Source organism: Schistocerca nitens, chromosome 3 (genome assembly GCF_023898315.1).
Source record: "Schistocerca nitens isolate TAMUIC-IGC-003100 chromosome 3, iqSchNite1.1, whole genome shotgun sequence".
NCBI lineage: Eukaryota > Metazoa > Arthropoda > Insecta > Orthoptera > Acrididae > Schistocerca > Schistocerca nitens.
In genome coordinates this window covers 853,292,526-853,314,974 of record NC_064616.1, presented here as the reverse complement: position 1 = coordinate 853,314,974, position 22,449 = coordinate 853,292,526, and the positions used below count along the sequence as shown (strand labels likewise).

The window sequence follows — 22,449 nt, the reverse complement described above, 5'->3', positions numbered from 1 at the left end:
GCAGCCCGCCTCCAGTGGTGTCGCGACAGGCATGAATGGAGGGACGAATGGAGACGTGTCGTCTTCAGCGATGAGAGTCGCTTCTGCCTTGGTGCCAATGATGGTCGTATGCGTGTTTGGCGCCGTGCAGGTGAGCGCCACAATCAGGACTGCATACGACCGAGGCACACAGGGCCAACACCCGGCATCATGGTGTGGGGAGCGATCTCCTACACTGGCCGTACACCACTGGTGATCATCGAGGGGACACTGAATAGTGCACGGTACATCCAAACCGTCATCGAACCCATCGTTCTACCATTCCTAGACCGGCAAGGGAACTTGCTGTTCCAACAGGGCAATGCACGTCCGCATGTATCCCGTGCCACCCAACGTGCTCTAGAAGGTGTAAGTCAACTACCCTGGCCAGCAAGATCTCCGGATCTGTCCCCCATTGAGCATGTTTGGGACTGGATGAAGCGTCGTCTCACGCGGTCTGCACGTCCAGCACGAACGCTGGTCCAACTGAGGCGCCAGGTGGAAATGGCATGGCAAGCCGTTCCACAGGACTACATCCAGCATCTCTACGATCGTCTCCATGGGAGAATAGCAGCCTGCATTGCTGCGAAAGGTGGATATACACTGTACTAGTGCCGACATTGTGCATGCTCTGTTGCCTGTGTCTATGTGCCTGTGGTTCTGTCAGTGTGATCATGTGATGTATCTGACCCCAGGAATGTGTCAATAAAGTTTCCCTTTCCTGGGACAATGAATTCACGGTGTTCTTATTTCAGTTTCCAGGAGTGTAGATAATATTGTGGGTTGAGCAAACCACAGACTGCGATTCATTGGCAGAACACTTAGAAGGTGCAACAGGTCTACTAAAGAGACTGCTTACACCACGCTTGTCCACCCTATTCTGGAGTACTGCTGTGCGGTGTGGGATCCGCATCAGGTGGGACTGACAGATGACATTGGAGAAGTACAAAGAAGGGCAGCTCGTTTTGTATTATCGCGAAATAGAGGAGATAGTGTCACAGACATGATACGTGAACTGGAGTGGCAATCATTAAAACAAAGACTTTTCCGTTGCGACGGGATCTTCTCATGAAATTTTAATCACCAGTTTTCTCCTCCGGTTGCGTAAACATTCTGTTGGCACGCACCTACATAGGGAGAAATGATCATCAAGATAAAATAAGAGAAATCAGGGCTCGAACAGAAAAAAAATAAGTGCTTGTTTTCCCGCGTGCCGTTCGAGAGTGGAACGGTAGAGAGACAGCTTGAAGGTGGTTCATTGAACCCTCTGCCAAGCACTTTATTGTGAATAGCAGAGTAATCACGTAGATGTAGACGTAGATGTAGATTAGAGACGGAGCACAAGCTCGGATTTTGTGGTGTCACCGCCAGACACCACACTTGCTAGGTGGTAGCTTTAAATCGGCCGCGGTCCATTAGTACATGGCGGACCCGCGTGTCGCCACTGGCAGTGATCGCAGACCGAGCGCCACCACACGGCAGGTCTCCAGAGACGGACTAGCACTCGCCCCAGTTGTACGACGACGTTGCTAGCGACTACACTGACGAAGCCTTTCTCTCATTTGCCGAGAGACAGTTAGAATAGCCTTCAGCTAAGTCCATGTCTACGACCTAGCAAGGCGCCATTAGCCTTAGATAGCTTGTATCTAAAGAGTCTCACTTGTATCGCCACAATCTCCAGATGTCTCATCAAGAACGATGTATACAAAGGATGGATTAAAGTTAAGTAGTCCAGAAGCTACGTACTTTTCTTTATAGCATTCATTACGTATCCTGTTTCAGACCTCACTCCATCCTTCGTGAGTTAGCGCGTGCATCTTGGCCGCCTCTTTCAATTAGTGTGCGTAGTGTTGGCAAGTCTGCCGACACTAGAGATTTTGTCAAGGATGGGGATTTAGGGAAATCACGAGAAACCTAAATCTGGGTGGCTGGACGCGGGTTTGAACCGTCATCCTCCCAATTGCGAGTCCAGTGTGCTAACCACTGCACCACCTCTCTCGGTAATATGTACTACATGTTCAGAATTTCCAGACAACTGGTCTAAAATTTGAGGTAAAAAATTGAATTAAATTGCACTCCGACTGGTGAGGACAACTAAGGGGGCCGTCGCATGCAGCGTGTGAGTTACTGAGTCAGACAAATGGGAGAACAGTGTGCTGACCACGTGACCGTCCAGAATGATGCCGTAGGCTGAGGATGACTAGGCTCGGTATTCAGGGCCTGATCTCTGTTCGTTATGGTTATGTGTGTTGTTTGCTTGCAGATCCACAGCGTGGTGGTGTCGGACGAGATGGAGGACTGGGAGGTGAACTTCGTGCAAGGCGTGGCGGGCGCACTGCAGGCCGACCTGTCTGGCTCCCACGCCGTCCAACTGCACGACCGCGAGCCATCCAACGACATCCACGGTCGCGGGGAGTACCTAGACGCGCCCGTCTACTCCGTCTTCGAGGTCAGTCTGCAATTAGTCCATCATTCTGTCACTTACTCAACGATTCCCACTCTTCAGCCAAGCTTTTGGTTAAAATCCAGAATCAGTTTTCATTCTGCAGTGGCGGGATTAAAGCCGTGTGCCGGACTGAGACTCGAACCTGGGACATTTGCCTTTCGCGAGCAAGAAGTCTACCGACTGAGCTATCCGAGCACAACTCATCTCTGGAGGCGACATACTGGCGGAAGTAAGGCTGTGAGGGCGGGCCGTGAGTCGTGCTTGGATAGCTCATCCAGTAGCGCACTTGTCTGTGAAAGACAAAGGTCCCAGATTCGAGTCGCGTCTGGTATCCAGTTTTAATCTGTCAGGAAGTTTCAGGTGTTAAAACACCAACAGTTTTTATAGAAGTGCTTATTTAAGGGGGACAGGACGTCAAACGGGCCGACTTGGAGCAGGAGAGGCACCACAGGACATTTTAATTTCCACTGTCTACACTTTTGTAAATAAATTCATAAAACATAGTCAGTATGACCAGGAAGGATTCAGGATTGACTCCCATAGCAGTGGAAGGTCAGAAACACAACAAAATAATTTTTTTTTACATGTGAAATTTCTTCATTTTTTCACTTACTGTTGGCTGCATTTGTTGCTGTAGGTACACTTTTCTTCATAAGTAAGAGAGATTCTTCGATGAATTTTGCACAGCATACAAACCATACTTACAGGTGTCTGAAACTCTAGAATTTATTTAATTTATGAAAAAATGAATGGGGTGTTACATTTTAAACTTCACGTTTAGAAAAAACTCAAATTTTATAGTTAATTATCTCAATTTTTACCACAGTTTTTAATAGATCTGTAAGTATTATTTGCATGGTGTGCAAAATTTATCGAAGAATCTCTCTTACTTACGTAGAAGAGTGTACCTACAGCAACAAATGCAGCCAGTAGTAAGTGAAAAAATGATGAAATTTCACGTGTACAAAAATTTATTTTGCTTTGGTTTTGAACTTCCACTGCTATGAGAGTGAATCCTGAGTCCTTCCTGATCATGCCGATAAAGTTTTATGAATTTATTTGTAAAAGTACAGGCAGTGAAAATTAAAATGTCCTGTGTTGCCTTTCCTGCTCCAAATCGGCCCGTTTGACGTCCTACCCCCATTAACTAAAGAAAATTTGGTTGTGTATTGTGACACGTCAGTTGGGGCTCCAAGCTGCTTGGAGACACAGGAGAAAGTAACTCGTCGGCCAACGCGACCTCTGCTGTTGTTCTAAAACGTAGTGTAGAAGGTCACTCTGAGGTGACGGCGTGTTTAAATTGGGGAGCCGGCCTGTCGTGTTGCAGGACTCGGTGTCGGGCCGCTGTGAGGTGACGTACGAGGTGGGCCAACTGTCCAAGATGGCGCTGCTGGCCAACCCGTCTTGGGCGCTGCGGCCGGACCTGTGCTCCAACGGCGGCATGCTCGAGGTGGTGAAGACGCGCAACCACAGCAACTGCCACCACGTCGCCGAGTCGCACTTCGGCCTGCGGCCCGCGCTGCGCTGTACGCCCGCGGACGCTAACTGCGGCGACTTCTGGACGGTAAGCGCCGTAACGTGACACGTGTGTTCTGAACTTCTTTTCTACAGGGTATCCTTACTCTAGAAGGGCCATATTATACACATGGTAGAGGATCATTAGCTTGGAAGCCCTAAAAATTTTAGTAAGGCGTATCGCCGCTACATCATACATTCGTACACTCTGCCGCCCTCTTCATGTCCAGGGCACGAATGTTATACGGAGCAGTACATCTTAGTATAGTATTTAGTGCTTGCACGAGGGTCACTCCAAAAGAAATGCACACTATTTTTGTAAAAATACAGTTTTCATTCTGTATGTATGAAAGTTCTACAGTGTGTAGATACATCCTTCCCGCTTGTTTTAAAACTTGTTCAACCTGTTCCCGTGAGTGGCGCCGTCACCGCATGTCTTCAAGATGGCTGCTACACTACGTTCATAGAATTCCTGTGCTGCGAAAACGAGACAGTGGGAAACATCCACAAGAGGTAGGAAAAGGTGTGTGGAGATGCTTCTGTCGATCGCAGTACAATTAGTCGGTGGGCAAGCAGGTTACGTAATGAAAGCGGACACGGCAATATTAAGGATTGTCCTCGCAGCGGCAGGCCTCGTACTGCACACACTCCAGACAATGTGCAGAGAGTTAACGAATTGGTGACTGCTGACAGACGCATCACAGTGAACGAGCGCTACGTTGGGATCGGGGAAGGAAGTGTTTGCAGAATACTGAAAGTGTTGGCGTTAAAAAAGGTTTGTGCCAGGTGGGTTCCCAGGATGTTGACAGTGGCTCACAAAGAAACAACAAAAACGGTATGTAGCGAACTTTTGGAACAGTACGAGAATGGTGAAGATGAATTTCTTGGAAGAATTATGACATGTGATGAAACATCGCTCCATCATTTTTCACCAGAGACGAAGAGGCAATCAATGGAGTGGCATCATGCAAATTCACCCAAGAAAAAAAAATTCAAAACCACACCTTCTACTGGAAAAGTCATGGCTACGGTGTTTATCGATTCCGAAGGACTCTTGCTTGTGGATATCATGCCAAGGGGAACCACCATAAATTCTGATGCATATGTGACGACACTGAAGAAAGTCGTGTTCGACCATATCGGCAGAAGCAAGATGTTTTGCTGTTGCACGACAATGCAGGGCCATATGTCAGTCAAAAAACCACGAAAGCGATCACAAAACTCGGATGGAAAACACTCAACCACCCGCCTTACAGTCCTGACCTGGTTCCATGTGACTATCATCTCTTTGGGAAACTGAAAGACTCTCTTCCTGGAACAAGGTTTGAAGATGACGACTCCCTTGTGCACGCTGCCAAACAGTGGCTCCAACAGGTTGGTCCAGAATTTTACCGTGCGGGTATACAGGCGCTGGTTCCAAGATGGCGTAAGGCAGTTGAGAGGGATGGAAATTATGTGGAGAAATGAAAATATTGTTCCTAAAGGATGTATCTACACACTGCAAAACTTTCAAACATGTAAAATAAAATATGGATTTAAAAAAAATAGTGTGCATTTCTTTTGGAGCGACCCTCGTAATACTGGTGTTTGCGGAGTGGAAGCAGCTGGTCCGTGTACAGAGGTCGTCGATGACGCGGCTGGTGGGCTGCGGCTCTCGGCGCGACTTCCTGCTGCTGAGCGCGTCGAGCAGCTCCCGGGTCGTGGTCAACCTGCACCTCCACAACGGCACAGAGGCCTCCGCCAGCTGCTTCCTGCGCCTCAACCTCGCAGACCTGCGCCCCATCAACGACAGCTTCCCGCTGCCGCACAAGGAGTACTCCAGGAAGATCTCCGGCCTCTCCTACCTCTTCAGGGGCAAGAAGGTGCGTACTGCTCACACGTCCGCCCACCTAGCGGTTTCCATCCTGCCGTCACTTTCGCACCTGCTAACGCTACCTTTCCCTTAAGATGTGGGTGACACGTCCCGTGAATCATCACTATCTATTACAGCATTTTATTTGGAGTGAACTTTTTATCCAACGAAAAAAAAAGAAGTTATGCAGTTCCTGTCCGCGTGGAGTAGCGTTTTAAGTTTATTATGCCTGATCAAAAAGGGAGTATACCCCGTCCGTTCAGAATGTTACGAGACTGATTTGTTCCTGGCGTAGAAGCTACGTCAGCGCAGTAATTGCGGTGATAGCTTGAACGAACAACTGCTGTGAATTCGACCAGTCATTTGTGAGCAGGCAGTATTAAGTAGTGGACATGTGACCGTAGTTTGTCAGCGTTTTGTGTTAGAAATCGCAACGGAGCAACATGTCTAAATCAAGTTTTTGAGAACATCCTCCACGCCGTTTTGAGGAAGAGAAAGGGGTGTGCAAAGTATGTCCCGCGCACATTCATTCTCGAACAAAAACAGCTACGCGAGGACGCCAGCGGCGACTCGATTGAAATGACAAACGCGGAATATAGTCTTCTGAAAAAAAAAAAAAAATCGTCACAGATGACGAGACTTGGTGTTAACAATGCGAACCTACCACAAAACTTCACTGTGCAGAAATTCACATGAAAGGTCAACCTATGACGGCAAAACCGACATTCAAACTAATGTGACACGCTGGTTGAACATCCCAACGAAGGACTTTTCTTACAGTTTCTCATGGTTGTGTGAACATACTACGCGTTGTACATAAGTGAGGGGAGACTACATAGAACACCTGAACCTTATTAACGTTTCTCTACGTTTTACACTACTGGCACTTGCTACACCAAGAAGAAATGCAGATGATAAACGGGTATTCATTGGACAAATATATTATACTAGAACTGACATGTGATTACATTTTCACACAATTTGCGTCCATAGATCCTGAGAAATCAGTACCCACAACAACCACCTTTGGCCGTAATAACGGCCTTGATACGCCTGGGCATTGAGTCAAACAGAGCTTGGATGGCGTGTACAGGTACAGCTGCCCATGCAGCTTCAACACGATACCACAGTTCAGCAAGAGTAGTGACTGGCGTATTGTGACGAGCCAGTTGCTCGGTCACCATTGACCAGACGTTTTCAGTTGGTGAGAGATCTGGAGAATGTGCTGGCCAGGGCAGCAGTCGAACATTTTCTGTATCCAGAAGGGCCCGGACAGGACCTGCAACATACGGTCGTGCATTATCCTGCTAAAATGTAGGGTTTCGCAGGGATCGAATGAAGGGTAGAGCCACGTGTCGTAACACATCTGAAATGTAACGTCCACTGTTCAAAGTGCCGTCAATGCGAACAAGAGATGACCGAAACGTGTAACCAATGGCACCCCATACCATCACTACGGGTGATACGCCAGTATGGCGATGGCGAATACACGCTTCCAATGTGTGTTCAGCGCGATGTCGCCAAACACGGATGCGAATATCATGATGCTATAAACAGAACATGGATTCATCCGAAAAAATGACGTTTTGCCATTAGTGCACCCAGGTTCGTCGTTGAGTACGCTATCGCAGGCGCTCCTGTCTGTGATGCAGCGTCGAGGGTAACCGCAGCCATGGTCTACGACCTGATAGTCCATGCTGCTGCAAACGTTGTCGATCTGTTCGTGTAGATGGTTGTTGTCTTGCAGACGTCCCCATCTGTTGACTCTGGGATCGAGACGTGGCTGCACGATCCGTTACAGCCATGCGGATAAGATGCCTGTCATCTCGACTGCTAGTGATACGAGGCCGTTGGGATCCAGCACGGCGTTCCGTATTACCCTCCTGAACCAACCGATTTCATATTCTGCTAACAGTTACTGGATCTCGACCAACGCGAGCAGCAATGTCGGGATACGATAAACAGCAATCGCGATAGGGTACAATCCGACTTTTATCAAAGTCGGAAACGTGATGGTACGCATTTCTCCTCCTTACACGAGGCATCACAGCAACGTTTCACCAGGCAACGCCGGCCAACTGCTGTTTGTGCATAAGAAATCGGTTGGAAACATTCCTCATGTCAATACGTTGTAGGTGTCGCCACCGGCGCCAACCTTGTGTGAATGCTCTGAGAAGCTAACCATTTGCATATCGCAACATCTTCTTCCTATCGGTTAAATTTCGCGTCTGTAGCACGTCTTCTTCGTGGTGTAGCAATTTTAATGGCCAGTAGTGTTTAATTCACTTTCGAAACTTTTTGACTGACGGGTATCTTGAAAAATTGACAACCTTCATGGAAGTCGCAACACAGTACAATACAGACAGTTACTGAGTGGTGCCAGAGCGCTCCTACCACCACTATGAAGTGACTGTGATGTTGTGGGGTCTCGTGCCGGCTGCCGGCTCGACAGTCGAGCGAAGGATGACCAAGGTGTGTGATGTCAGCGACTTCGTCGCACCCAGATCGAGGCGCCCTATTAGTGAGACACACTGCTTCTGGATGCGTGCAAGCACTGGGCTATTCATGGGACACTACTTCAAAGGGTGTGCTGAGGGACCTCGATTCGGAGAAAACCGCCGCCAGAGTCCACTACCGTGGAAGACAACTTCTTGATGTCAAGGTTCTCCAACGATTTTAACGGCGGATAGACGGTCAAGAGTGCACCCCATCTAATCCTGAATAACAAGAACTGGTCAGGAAGCATACCATACAAATCCACCAACTCGGTTTGGGGCACAGAAACCTCTGCCCCACATGTGTACCTCTGCTTACCTCTCTCACAGGACACAGAGGTTAGTACGAACACAGGCACACTGCCACTGGATACTTTAAGCATGGAAAGAGATGTCTGGACTGAGAGTCGCGGTACACGTTACTAAACGCTGATATCTGGCTACGAATCAGTCGGAAACCACCTGAAGCGATTCACCACATTTGCAAACAGGACACTGTTCAAGCAGGAGGTGGAGGTGTTCTCCTGGGGACGTTGTTTACGTAGGATGAAATGGCGTCTCTGCTACGTCCACCATCGGTGAACCATACACGAGAAGCCTGCTGTCTGATCCTGTGCATCCATTTGTTTGCTTACGGCACAGTGTATGCCATTTTTAGTTCCATTAGGACAATATACCACCACCTCACTCCCAAGTTGTGCCAGAATGGTTCGATAAACACTCCAAAGAAGTGAAGATGATAGTATGGGTCCCTAGTCACGTCATCTCAATCCTCAAAAAATGGTTCAAATGGCTCTGAGCACTATGGGACTTAACATCTATGGTCATCAGTCCCCTAGAACTTAGAACTACTTAAACCTAACTAACCTAAGGACATCACACAACACCCAGTCATCACGAGGCAGAGAAAATCCCTGACCCCGCCGGGAATCGAACCCGGGAACCCGGGCGTGGGAGCTCAATCCTCCTTTGCACAGCTGACATACTATCGTGTGCGATGTGCTCGCTTTTCACTTCTGTTAGCTCTGGCCAGTCTTCATGGCTGGTGAGCAGGGCTTGATCAACGTAGAATTCGATGCCCCACACCACTTTTAGTGTCTCGAAGAGTCCACACCATGACACGTCGCCTTCGTCATTGGGGCGAAATATGTGCAGCAGTCTAATACGTGAATTAGTCGTGAATGTACGCGAACTGTAAGAAAGATCTGTGTGTTCGTGCGGCGACGCTTTTGAAGTGTTTGAAATGGAAACAATCCATATGCACAGTGTATTACCGTTGCTGTAAATTTGTGTTATGACAAACTCTAACAAGAATTCTGAAGAGTGGCTCATTATTTGGCTGTGAGGTAATCTTCAGGATTGGAATCAGACTGAATGTTTGCTTTGCTTGGAAAGAGGGCTTTACAAAAGCAATGCTACGACGTCTCTTTGACACTGACTGTCACGCCAAGGAGAAAGATAACTGTTGTTTTTTTAATTTACTGTGAACCATCGTGAGCCCATTCATCTCTGGTCACCCCTCACATAACCAGCGAAGCTGATGATAGGCACGCTGCGGCGACCCGAACCTCCTCACCATAAGCCTTCGTCCTGAAGGAACCGCGAGCGTTCGCTGTAGGTTACTGTAGCCGTATCGTTATGCAGCATCCAGGCTCTCAAAAACTGTACGTAATCGAAGCTTCAGTTGCTAATTCTCTCAGCCATTGTAACGGCTCACGTCCTCAGTTAAGGCGATCCCCCCCCCCCCTTCTCACCGAGCGAGGTGGCGCAGTGGCTAGCACACTGGACTCGCATTCGGGAGGACGACGTTTCAATCCCGCGTCCGGCCATCCTGATTTAGTTTTTCCGTGATTTCCCTAAATCGCTCCAGGCAAATGCCGGGTTGGTTCCTTTGAAAGGGCACGGCCGACTTCCTTCCCCGTCCTTCCCTAATCCGATGAGACCGATGACCTCGCTGTCTGGTCTCCTCCCCCAAACAACACAACACAACCCCCCCCCCCCCCCAATCTCAGTAAGGACACATTACGATGGTAATAAATGGAGACTGGAGGATTAAGCCAGAACATGTCGCGTTCTTGGAGAGTGACGCTATTACACCAACAAGAAATACTAACACTACGAAGGATACGAAGCATAAGTGACTTCCCGCTTTGTAAGGAGGGGTCCTCGCGCACGACACGTGCATGCATGTTACTTTCACTCTAACCAAATCATTCTGAAAGCTAATTAAAATTACTCTATGAAAAATAAAATCATAACCAATATCTCTTAAGCTTTCTAACAATTTTACACGAAATTCTTCCTGGTTGGTCTTGGGGCAGTCTGAGTACTTACCTAGCAGGGGTCACTTAAATCCTACTTGCTAAGTTCTTGGCTAAACTGGAAAAGTATCTTGTGGCATGAATGATTTTAATCAATGGCTTGGATATCGATTCATCTACTCCCGTCAGAAACACATAACACTATTAACCTTTCTGCAAAAAGTACGACATCAAGCGATTGAGGCAACTGAGTGATGGCGTATTTGGTTCGATTCGCCGTCCGGTCATCCTGACCGACATTTCTCGTGGTTTCCTTTAATTACTTTACACGTATACCGGGAAAGTTCCTTAAAAAGCTAGTACCGCCGTCCATCTTCATCCTTTCCAGTTTAGTTAGGAGCCTACTCCATCTCCAACGTTTTCGTAGACAACGAGACACTTCTCTTTGATATGCCTTGCTTCAAAAGACTACAAATTCCAATAAACGTTTGTGTCCCCTGCATTAATTACATACACAGAATCTCAAACTGTATCAACAATCACGAAGTTCAACCAGATTGATCATATAATAATAAAACTAATACAGTAGTGCACCTTAGTAATGTCATTGTCGAATGTGCCTGAAGCGAAAGCAGAAGTGGATTGGCCTAAACAGGCCCTGAAGTACTCTCAGCCGTTATAATAGTATAATTTTCCGCTCGCTAGAAGACAATTTCATGCAACTCATTATTGTAGAGAGGAATGACCGTAGTGTGGGAGATGTCTGTGAGTTTCGTGTTGTAACTAAACGAAAATTTTACGCATACTGCACTCGGATTTACTTTTTTAGGTCTGCATTTTAAGTGAAATGTTTTTGGTGGAGTCTTGTAGTAGTTTGCTATAAGTTGTTAAGGTACCAATAATTTCCAAAAAGGCCGCGAACGAAAATGCGCTTTTTTTCAGCGGGACATGTCACAGGTTCTGTTAATCGCACAGATAAGGGATCATGTGTTTTCGATAACCTTTGGCCTAACGTCCATTTGTACAACTATTGAAAGAAACGGAAATACTGTGGCTATTCTACAGTATAAGGTCAGAGTCGGAACATTACACACGTCATCCAACCCAGGCATTATTGAGCAAATAGGTTTGTCCTTTTGCATTAGGTGTGTTCTATGGTGGACCTTAGGCGCCTTATAAAAGCAGCATTTGTTGACGGGTGGTTCCTGGGGAAACCCCGAGAAAACATATCTATTGGGTTCAAATGGTTCTAATGGCTCTGAGCACTATGGGACATAACATCTGAGGTCATCAGTCCCCTAGAACTTAGAACTACTTAAACGTTACTAACCTAAGGACATCACACACATCCATGCCCGAGGCAGGATTCGAACCTGCGACCATAGCGGTCGCGCGGTTCCAGACTGTAGCGCCTAGAACTGCTCGGCCACTCCGGCCGGCATACTTATTGGGTACGAAAAGTGCCAATTGAGGGATAGCCACTACTATAATTTCTATTTATGGCAGATCATCGAAATTTTTACCATATGCTCTTAACATGTTATTCTCGGGGAACTTTTTCCATATAATGATCCGTTAGTGAGATCCAGAGGTAAAAAGTTACCGTACGTATGCAGAAATCCACAAAAACCGGTTATCAGCCGTTTTTGCACTGTGGACGCAATGATCTAAATAACTAACCACAGCAAATGACTCAGGTTTTTAATGTGTTTTCTTTAGAAATTCGCTCAGAAACACCGTTTTTCCGTTTGCGAAAATCTGTATCCGTTATCAAACTACACCCGGAAAATCATGATTTTTGGCTACCAAAAGAACCACTCTTGGGGACGATCACTTCTATAATTTCTATTCATGCAAATCGTCGAAATTTGTGCCATATGTTTCTAAAATGAGGTTCTCTGGGAAACTTGTAACTTTTGTCAGTATCATTATCCGTTACCGAGATCCAGAAATTCAAAGCTACCGTTCTTACCCACGTAAAATTTGCACTTAACATTCGGTATGAGACATAAATATAGTTTTAAATAACGTAGTGAACACGTGAAAAGGGTTCTAGTATCATCGCAAGGGACCTGAGGTTACCGAACTATGTTTTAGTCAGGTTTTTTCACCAAGACACTTTATGACGCAACTGGGCATTTTACAACTACACAAATATGCCCAAATTGGTATTGTAGTGACAAAAACTGGCTAAAAGAGTCTTAATATACCTGAAAAGAGCTGAAAATGGCTGCGAAAATTATGTAAACCTGGAAAGACTGAAAATTCAGTAAAATATTTCTAATGGCATGTGTACTCGCTTAACATACGAGTCTTGTAGTAGTACAAACCACAAGCCGATCCTTTTCGATGAACTGCGATCGATGAACGAACTATCCAGAAAAATGTAAGGCAAACGATTTCGTGGTAGTCTTATATTACGCGTACTTATTTGATGTTTATATGTGTCAAAGTAATTAAATGTGTCGAAGTATGGAAATAAACTGTCAAAGCTTTGCTGACTATCGAATTCGTTTTATATAAGCAGCACACCCTACCGTAGCAGGGAAAAGAAGGGAACTAGCAGTAAAAAGGAGAATATATTCCTCTTTGAAAGACTGATAGAAAAGTGGGATAGCAGCTGCCTCAGTCGTCTTTCCGCTTTCCTCACCAAAAAATTTTGGCATGCGAACACATTCGCCGTTTGCTGTGTTGAAAGAGAATAGCAGAGAGACTGTGACGGTGGAAGAGAGAGGAGAAAGTGCCAGTGGGAGAAAAAGAGATAGCAGATAGTGATGGTGGGGGAGAGAAAATGGCAGCAAAAGATAGAGAGAGATGGATGAAGACAATAGCAGTGGGGGCCAAAGAGAGAGGAGATACAGAGACAGAGACGGTAAAGGAGAAAGAGAGACGGATGGAGACAGAAGCAGTGGGAGCAAAAGCGAGAGGAGACGGGGGAAATGGTAAATACAGGTGAGTGGGAGTCATATAGAGGTTTGGGGAGTCTGAACCCTCACAGGATGGCTAAATTTAACTCGTAGGTATAGAGAGGGTGCATGTTGGACAGAAATTGTAGACACGTCGGTGCAGGGGAAAAAATGAGTTGGATCCCCCGGAATTTTTGAACTGCTGAGATATAGCGGTGACACTGGCAGTTGAAAAGAAAGACAAAAAAAAAAAATAAAAGACAGTGTAAGTGAGAGAGGAGACAGTGGCAGTGGGATATACTGTAAATCAATGGGAGAAGAAGGAGAGAATGCGAGAGAGACATATACAGACAGTTGCAGTGAGAGGGAAGCTTAACAACAAAGGGAGACTGTATGAAGTCCTCACGGGTTGTCAGCCGAGTAGCGTCGTCGTCTCGTAGCAACGTTTCGATGGAATGTGTCTCCAACGTCTTCAGACGTATTCCATCGAAACGTTGCTACGAGACGACGGCGCTACTCGGCTGACAACCCGTGAAGACTTCATACATGAAATTCGCCGAGAAAGCCTGCACTCACATATAGAGAGAGACTAGGTAAAAGGATTTAGAATGTTGTCTATTCAAAGAGCGCGAATATGTTCTCATGCCAAAATGTTTGGTGAGGGCTCTGGAGTGAGGCAGCTGATTCCCCACTTTTCTGCCAGAGTCCTTTAAAGAGGAATATTCGCCTTTTTGTGCTTTTTTTGTACATTTGTCTGATGGTTTTAAATTTGCAGGATTAAGGAAAAGTGGGATCCTTAGTTTTTTCTGTGAAAAGGATCCAGTTTAATTAAGCAATGTGCAGGATGTGACTGCAAATGGGGTGCCCGTTGGACAGAGGGGTATCCATAAACGTTCTTTCTGAGTAAAATCGGCAAGGGGCTAAGAAGGGAAATATGATTCCGGTAGACTGTACACATCATGATGTAGATATAGATAAAGACCGGTTTGTATTATCGCGAAGTATGGGAGAGAGTGTCACAGAAATAATATAGGATTTGGGCTGGAAATCATTAAAAGAAAGGCGTTTTTCGTTGTGACGGAAGCTTCTCACGCAATTCCAATCACCAACTTTCTCCTCCGAATGCGAAAATATTTTGTTGACACCGACCTACATAGGGCGGAACGATCACCACGATAAAATAAGGGAAATCAGAGCTCGTACGGAAAGATATAGGTGTTCATTCTTTCCGCTCGCTATACGAGACTGGAATAATAGAGAATTGTGAAGGTGGTTCGATGAACCCTCTGCCAGGCACTTAAATGTGATTCGCAGAGTATCCATGTAGATGTAGATGTAGAATCGCCAACGGCAGCAACACATTAGAACACCAATGTTGACGGTCAATTTGGTCGTTTCTGGATAAGTAGTTTGTTGTTTTCAGTAGGAATCTGAAAGCTAGATAGCTAGAGAAGTTTTCTCGAGTTTCCATTTGAGATATGGAATCATGCCTATGCATGTCTTCTCAATTCAGTGATGACTGAAATACGAGGGCTATTTGGAAAGTAAGGAACCGACCGTCGCGAAATGGAAACCACATCGAAAATCCGATGAAGTTTTGCTTAGGTGTGTTGGGCAGTGTCTCTAGTATGCCCGTCGATCGCGTTACGTCGTTCTTTTTAGTTCTGAGCACACAGGGAGCGCATAAAGATACCTAGAACAATAGTGTCTCCCGCCAAGTACAAAGGCCTGGTGGGAAATTTCGCCTGAAGCTATGCAGCCTACATAACATAATTGTCGTGTGTCTTCTTCTTCAAGACGATTCTCATCGGCATTCTGCAGGGACAATGAAGATGCTCTTGCATCGTTTTCAATTGGAAATGTTTGATTACCCACAATACAGTCCGTAATTGTCTCCCTCTGAGTTTAATCTCTGCTCACATGAACCACTGTCTTATGAAGACAATATTTTGGCACAGGCAACGAGCTGTAGGCCAGCGTAGAGAATTTGCGGAAAGCACTGGTGGCTGCCTTCTATAACGGAAAGTTGGTACAACGCTACGACAAACGTCTAAGTCGGATCGGTGACTATGGAAATAAGTAGCTGGAGTTGTAGTTGACTGTTGCAAATAAAACTGTTTTGATTTCCACTGTGGTTTCCATTTCGCGACCATTCATTCCTTACTTTCCGAATAGCCCTTGTATTTAACGCCTGTACGCATATTCTGTGCGCTCATGACCTACTCAGATCTCGAATGCTTCTCGCGACGTAAATAAAGTAACTTTCCGTGTTAACTGTCCCCGGTCTTTTGTGTAGGGTGGTTCATTTTCATACCGTCGAGAGTGGCACAAATAGCACTTACCGCTTGCCTCGACAGAGCTTGTTTACGTGAAGTCTGCCATAAAGTTCCGGGTGGAACGCTATTCAGACTTTCTCAGCAACAGCACAAAATAACTACAAAAAATGGTTCAAATGGCTCTGAGCACTATGGGACTTAACTTCTGAGGTCATCAGTCCCCTAGAACTTAGAACTACTTAAACCTAAATAACCTAAGGACATCACATACATCCATGCCCGAGGCAGGATTCGAACCTGCGACCGTAGCGGTCGCGTGGTTCCAGACTGTAGCGCCTAGAACCGCTCGGCTACTCCGGCCGGCAAAATAACTACATACAGGGTATTTTTTTAAATTGCTATGGGACCAAACTGCTGAGATCATTGGTCCCTAGAGTCACACACTACTTAAACTAACTTATACTAAGAACAACACACACACCCATGCCCGAGGGAGGACTCGAAGCTCCAGCGGAGGGGCCGCTCAATCTGTGACATGGCGCCTTGGACAACGCGGCCACTCCACGAGGCTCAATGTATTTTTAGCCCGAAATTTCTTGTTGCACCTACAATTAATGAATTTGTCTCAGACTGAACTATTGTTCTAGCGCAGAAAATATCGTAGCTATAGTTTTAAAACAGCAAATTTAATACGCATATCTTGGAGATTAATGAAGTTGCAAAGACGTTAGTCAATATTTCATCAGCCCCTGGTCACTATTCATCTTGGTGAAAAGAGATGACAAGTGTCTTTTAACGAGTCAAATGTTACTCGAGGTGAAGTACTTAGGGCTTCTCATTGTATAGAGTTGCTTTAGTGACTTTTGTAAACGTGCATGGGGCGGGCAAACGCGCAGATCTAATCAGAGAGCTGGAGAAATTGCGAGGATCCACTAACAATAAGGTTGAGGTCCGATGTCCACAATCCCACGCTTGTCGCAGTACTAACTGGGGAAGACCCGCCGCCGGAAACCGCTAGGCGCTGTCCCAGCTTTGGGTCGAGAGGAAATAACCGAGCCTGAGAGATGAATGTGCGTGCCGCGCAGGACGGAGACACGCCGGAAATTTGCAAGACGGAGGCGAACAGCACGGCCGCGCCCGAAGTGACCAGCAGCCTGGCAGGGGCCGCTGGCGGCAGCGGCGGAACCACTGCAGCCAGCCCTGCTCCCGCGCGCCGCAGGAGGAAAGTAAGCGGCGGCCAGCTCTTCTATCACTTGTGGGAAACAGTAAAAAAGGAGGGCTCGTTATTTTCGAAACCATTAGACGCGGTACACTAGCTACGTGGCCGGTGCGGGCGAAGGTTACCCACCTTCTGTCCTATTCCACTCGCATATCGAGCTAAGGAAAAGTAGCTGTCCGTATATCTGTGTGGTCTTATCTCGTTCGTGCTACCCACGAGAGACAGTGACGTGGTAGAGAGGTTGTGACACAGAGGACTGGGTTTCAAATCCCCTTCCGAGCAGCAACAGGTTTTCCCTTGGTTTCCAAAAATAGTTTAAGACACATGTTGGGATGCTTTCTTTTAAGAGATCATAGCCAGTCTCATTCACCAATCCTCCCCCATTCTGAAACATTGCTCCCTCTTTTTTCTTTTATTTATTGTTGCTTTCCCCAGAGACGCGTGGGTAGGCTGGCAGCGGAAGAATACTCCGCTTTAAGGCCAAATTAATTTAAAAGATACAAAGATGGAATGTAAATTTTAAGAAGATGAACTACGTACATATGTTTTGAAACACATAAAAGCACTATTTCATTGATAGTATTTAAAGTAACACATTTTATTCACTTATTTTCGTATCCAAAAATGGTTCAAATGGCTCTGAGCACTATGGGACTTAACTTCTGAGGTCATCAGTCCCCTAGAACTTAGAACTACTTAAACCTAACTAACCTAAGGACATCACACACATCCATGCCCGAGGCAGGATTCGAACCTGCGACCGTAGCAGCAGCGCGATTACGGATTGAAGCGCCTAGAACCGCTCGGTCACTCCGGCCGGACGTATCAGAAACATGCATATTATATACAGTTATGGCTACATTACTTTTGCCCAAAACTTGTTTACTTCCAATGCATTTTATGTTGAAACTTCTTAGCAGATTAAAACTGTGTGCCGGACCGAGACTCGAACTTGGGACCTTTGCCTCTTCCGGTAGAGCACTTGCCGCGAAAGACAAAGTCCAAAGTTGGAGTCTTGGTCCAGCACACAGTTTTAAAATGCCAAGAAGTTTCATTTCAGCGTACACTCCGCCGCCGAGTGAAAATTTCATTCTGGAAACATGCCCCAGGCTGTGGCTAAGCCATGTCTCCGCAATATCCTTTCTTCCAGGAGTGCTAGTTCTGTAGGTTTCGCAGGAGAGCTTCTGCGAAGTTTGCCAAGTAGGAGACGAGGTACTGGCGGAAGTAAATCTGTGAGGACGCTTCGTGAGTCGTGCTTGGGTAGCTTAGTAGGCGGTCTGGGTTCGATTCCCAGGCAATGCGTTTGTTTTTAATTTACTGTTCCGTTATCGTGTACAAGAGATAGAAGAAATGCCGTAATAATATTTGCCACCAAACAAACAAAACCTTTCTCACTTTTTTTCAATTAAAGAAAAAGCAGTAAAGAAATAAAAAAATTAAAAAGGGCAAATAAAATAAAAATAAAAAATGAAAAATAGAAACTAGAAAAATAAATAAGAAAGTAAAAAACAAAAAAGTGGTCAGGAAAACTGCCAATAAAAAAATAAAACAAAAAGGGTGGTTACGAAAATTTTTTTAGAGTGGCAGACCGTCGAATTTCACTAGATGATTTCCATAGATCGCTGATTCGATCGAGACCGAAAGAACATTTTAACTTATTTGTAAAACGACTCGAAAGTCCTCAAAAAAGTCGGTAGAAGACTTGCCCGTGAATGGCAAAGGTCCCGAGTCCGAGTCTGGGCCCGGCTCTCAGTTTTAATCTGCCAGGAAGTTTCACATCAGCGCACACTCCGCTGCAGAGTGAAAATTTCATTGTGGCATTTTATGTTCCTTGCTGAAGTTCATCTTCTGTACAGGAGGCTGGACACAGTCGGTACCCAAAAATATCATGAACAGTGTGGTATTCTCCACTCTCATACTGAATATCGTCTCGATCAGTGTAGCCCCATTTTGCCAAATTAAGCTTTGATCTGTCACCTCCAGATCTCAATCTGTTCAGGGATTTCTATGTCGTCGATTTCTCATCACAGCCAGGAGGCAGAGGTTCTGAAACTCTTTTCCATCCAGGGCGAAGATAGGTCGTAGCCCTCCATACTTGCAGCCTACCTTTTTCAGTAGTAGTTTAAGTTCCGTCGATGTTCTAAGGAATCTTCTCGTAGACTTCAGTCGTTGCGGATGAGGTTGGTGCCTATACAGAGAATGCGTTCTCTCCTGCTCGACTTTCTTTCTGTCCTCATTCGCAGCTGTTTCTCGTCGACCAGAAGGTGTTGCTGTTCCTGAGACGTGACAAAGCCATTTGGTTGGAGTTGATTTCAAGGGATCTGTTATGATTCAGCAGATGTCATTGAGAGCTACACTCCTGGAAATTGAAATAAGAACACCGTGAATTCATTGTCCCAGGAAGGGGAAACTTTATTGACACATTCCTGGGGTCAGATACATCACATGATCACACTGACAGAACCACAGGCACATAGACACAGGCAACAGAGCATGCACAATGTCGGCACTAGTACAGTGTATATCCACCTTTCGCAGCAATGCAGGCTGCTATTCTCCCATGGAGACGATCGTAGAGATGCTGGATGTAGTCCTGTGGAACGGCTTGCCATGCCATTTCCACCTGGCGCCTCAGTTGGACCAGCGTTCGTGCTGGACGTGCAGACCGCGTGAGACGACGCTTCATCCAGTACCAAACATGCTCAATGGGGGACAGATCCGGAGATCTTGCTGGCCAGGGTAGTTGACTTACACCTTCTAGAGCACGTTGGGTGGCACGGGATACATGCGGACGTGCATTGTCCTGTTGGAACAGCACGTTCCCTTGCCGGTCTAGGAATGGTAGAACGATGGGTTCGATGACGGTTTGGATGTACCGTGCACTATTCAGTGTCCCCTCGACGATCACCAGTGGTGTACGGCCAGTGTAGGAGATCGCTCCCCACACCATGATGCCGGCTGTTGGCCCTGTGTGCCTCGGTCGTATGCAGTCCTGATTGTGGCGCTCACCTGCACGGCGCCAAACACGCATACGACCATCATTGGCACCAAGGCAGAAGCGACTCTCATCGCTGAAGACGACACGTCTCCATTCGTCCCTCCATTCACGCCTGTCGCGACACCACTGGAGGCGGGCTGCACGATGTTGGGGCGTGAGCGGAAGTCGGCCTAATGGTGTGCGGGACCGTAGCCCAGCTTCATGGAGACGGTTGCGAATGGTCCTCGCCGATACCCCAGGAGCAACAGTGTCCCTAATTTGCTGGGAAGTGGCGGTGCGGTCCCCTACGGCACTGCGTAGGATCCTACGGTCTTGGCGTGCATCCGTGCGTCGCTGCGGTCCGGTCCCAGGTCGACGGGCACGTGCACCTTCCGCCGACCACTGGCGACAACATCGATGTACTGTGGAGACCTCACGCCCCACGTGTTGAGCAATTCGGCGGTACGTCCACCCGGCCTCCCGCATGCCCACTATACGACGTCGCTCAAAGTCCGTCAACTGCACATACGGTTCACGTCCACGCTGTCGCGGCATGCTACCAGTGTTAAAGACTGCGATGGAGCTCCGTATGCCACGGCAAACTGGCTGACACTGACGGCGGCGGTGCACAAATGCTGCGCAGCTAGCGCCATTCGACGGCCAACACCGCGGTTCCTGGTGTGTCCGCTGTGCCGTGCGTGTGATCATTGCTTGTACAGCCCTCTCGCAGTGTCCGGAGCAAGTATGGTGGGTCTGACACACCGGTGTCAATGTGTTCTTTTTTCCATTTCCAGGAGTGTATGTCCTCCTGTTTGCCATGTGTTGAATTTTACCAAACTAGACATGCATACTCTGCTGCAGAATAGCATAGCACCAGAGCAGAGGTTCATAGAGTTTCTGGTTTACTACAGCACTAACTTGAATTTGCATATTTCAACAGAATATTAAATTTCGCCAGTTTAATGGAGAATATTCTAGTCTGTCTACAGTTATAGCTTTCCACTCGAGATCAAATGTGCTGTATCATTACCGACTTACTAGAGCACGGTCAAAAATTGCCATTGCCATTACGAACAGATCTACAAGGAACATTCCGTGAGGAGAGAGGCAAATTGATATACACTCCGTGCAGGTGAGCGCCACAATCAGGACTGCATACGACCGAGGCACACAGGGCCAACAGCCGGCATCATGGTGTGGGGAGCGATCTCCTACACTGGCCGTACACCACTGGTGATCGTCGAGGGGACACTGAATAGTGCACGGTACATCCAAACCGTCATCGAACCCATCGTTCTACCATTCCTAGACCGGCAAGGGAACTTGCTGTTCCAACAGGACAATGCACGTCCGCATGTATCCCGTGCCACCCAACGTGCTCTAGAAGGTGTAAGTCAACTACCCTGGCCAGCAAGATCTCCGGATCTGTCCCCCATTGAGCATGTTTGGTACTGGATGAAGCGTCGTCTCACGCGGTCTGCACGTCCAGCACGAACGCTGGTCCAACTGAGGCGCCAGGTGGAAATGGCATGGCAAGCCGTTCCACAGGACTACATCCAGCATCTCTACGATCGTCTCCATGGGAGAATAGCAGCCTGCATTGCTGCGAAAGGTGGATATACACTGTACTAGTGCCGACATTGTGCATGCTCTGTTGCCTGTGTCTATGTGCCTGTGGTTCTGTCAGTGTGATCATGTGATGTATCTGACCCCAGGAATGTGTCAATAAAGTTTCCCCTTCCTGGGACAATGAATTCACGGTGTTCTTATTTCAATTTCCAGGAGTGTATAAATGAAACAGTTTGTAGGAAGAGTTTTGTACTTTCACGACTTTAGGTTGACATCACAGGGACGAGGTGAGATCATCTGACGGATATAAATTGTTTAGTTTATAACCTCAGTATTGCATTTAAGGATGGCGTGTCAGCTTGAAGTTTCCACATTAGTTGAACGACGTTCAGTGATCCATTGTTTTGCTTAATGAAGGAGAAAAACTGGCTAGAATCTTTCCTCGAATGATTTGTGGTAGTGGTTAGAACATTTCAAGGGCCTGACGAGCAACGTCCTGGCCGGTCAGTTGAAGAGTCAATTTCTTCACTTGAAACCCTCACTAACGACATTATTCGCGAATATAGACGTGTTACAGTTGCAAACACTACAAAAAAGTTGCAGTACGCGTTGGTACAGTTCATAAGATTATAAGTAGCAAGCTCAAGTACAGGAAAACGAATACAAGGTGAATCTCGAAAGAGTTAACGCAACAGCACATGGAAACAAGACTCAAAGTGTGTACAGACTTCAAAGACCGCTACAAAAGGGAAGCAGCAAATTTCTAAACAAGATTTTAATGTGTTATGAAATTGGGTTGACCATTTTCGAGCAGAGTTTGAAATACAAAGCATGGAATGGAGACACACCAGTTCATCTGTTCGAAAGAAATTCATCATCAGCAGGAAATGTCATGTTGACCGTGTTTTGGGGTAC

General features: G+C 46.6%; 1 protein-coding gene across 1 annotated transcript in view; it reads left to right on the top strand.

The window, feature by feature from the left end:
- LOC126249450 (vitellogenin-like) overlaps positions 1–22,449 on the top strand; it is a gene marked incomplete at its 3' end in the record, with an annotated part of 380,348 nt that overhangs the window by 41,508 nt on the left and 316,391 nt on the right. The window contains exons 3-6 of the mRNA XM_049951103.1: positions 2,282–2,467; positions 3,792–4,028; positions 5,599–5,841; positions 16,855–16,995. Coding sequence (XP_049807060.1) covers positions 2,282–2,467; positions 3,792–4,028; positions 5,599–5,841; positions 16,855–16,995 — 807 coding nt within the window. The remainder of the gene's footprint in view (positions 1–2,281; positions 2,468–3,791; positions 4,029–5,598; positions 5,842–16,854; positions 16,996–22,449) is intronic.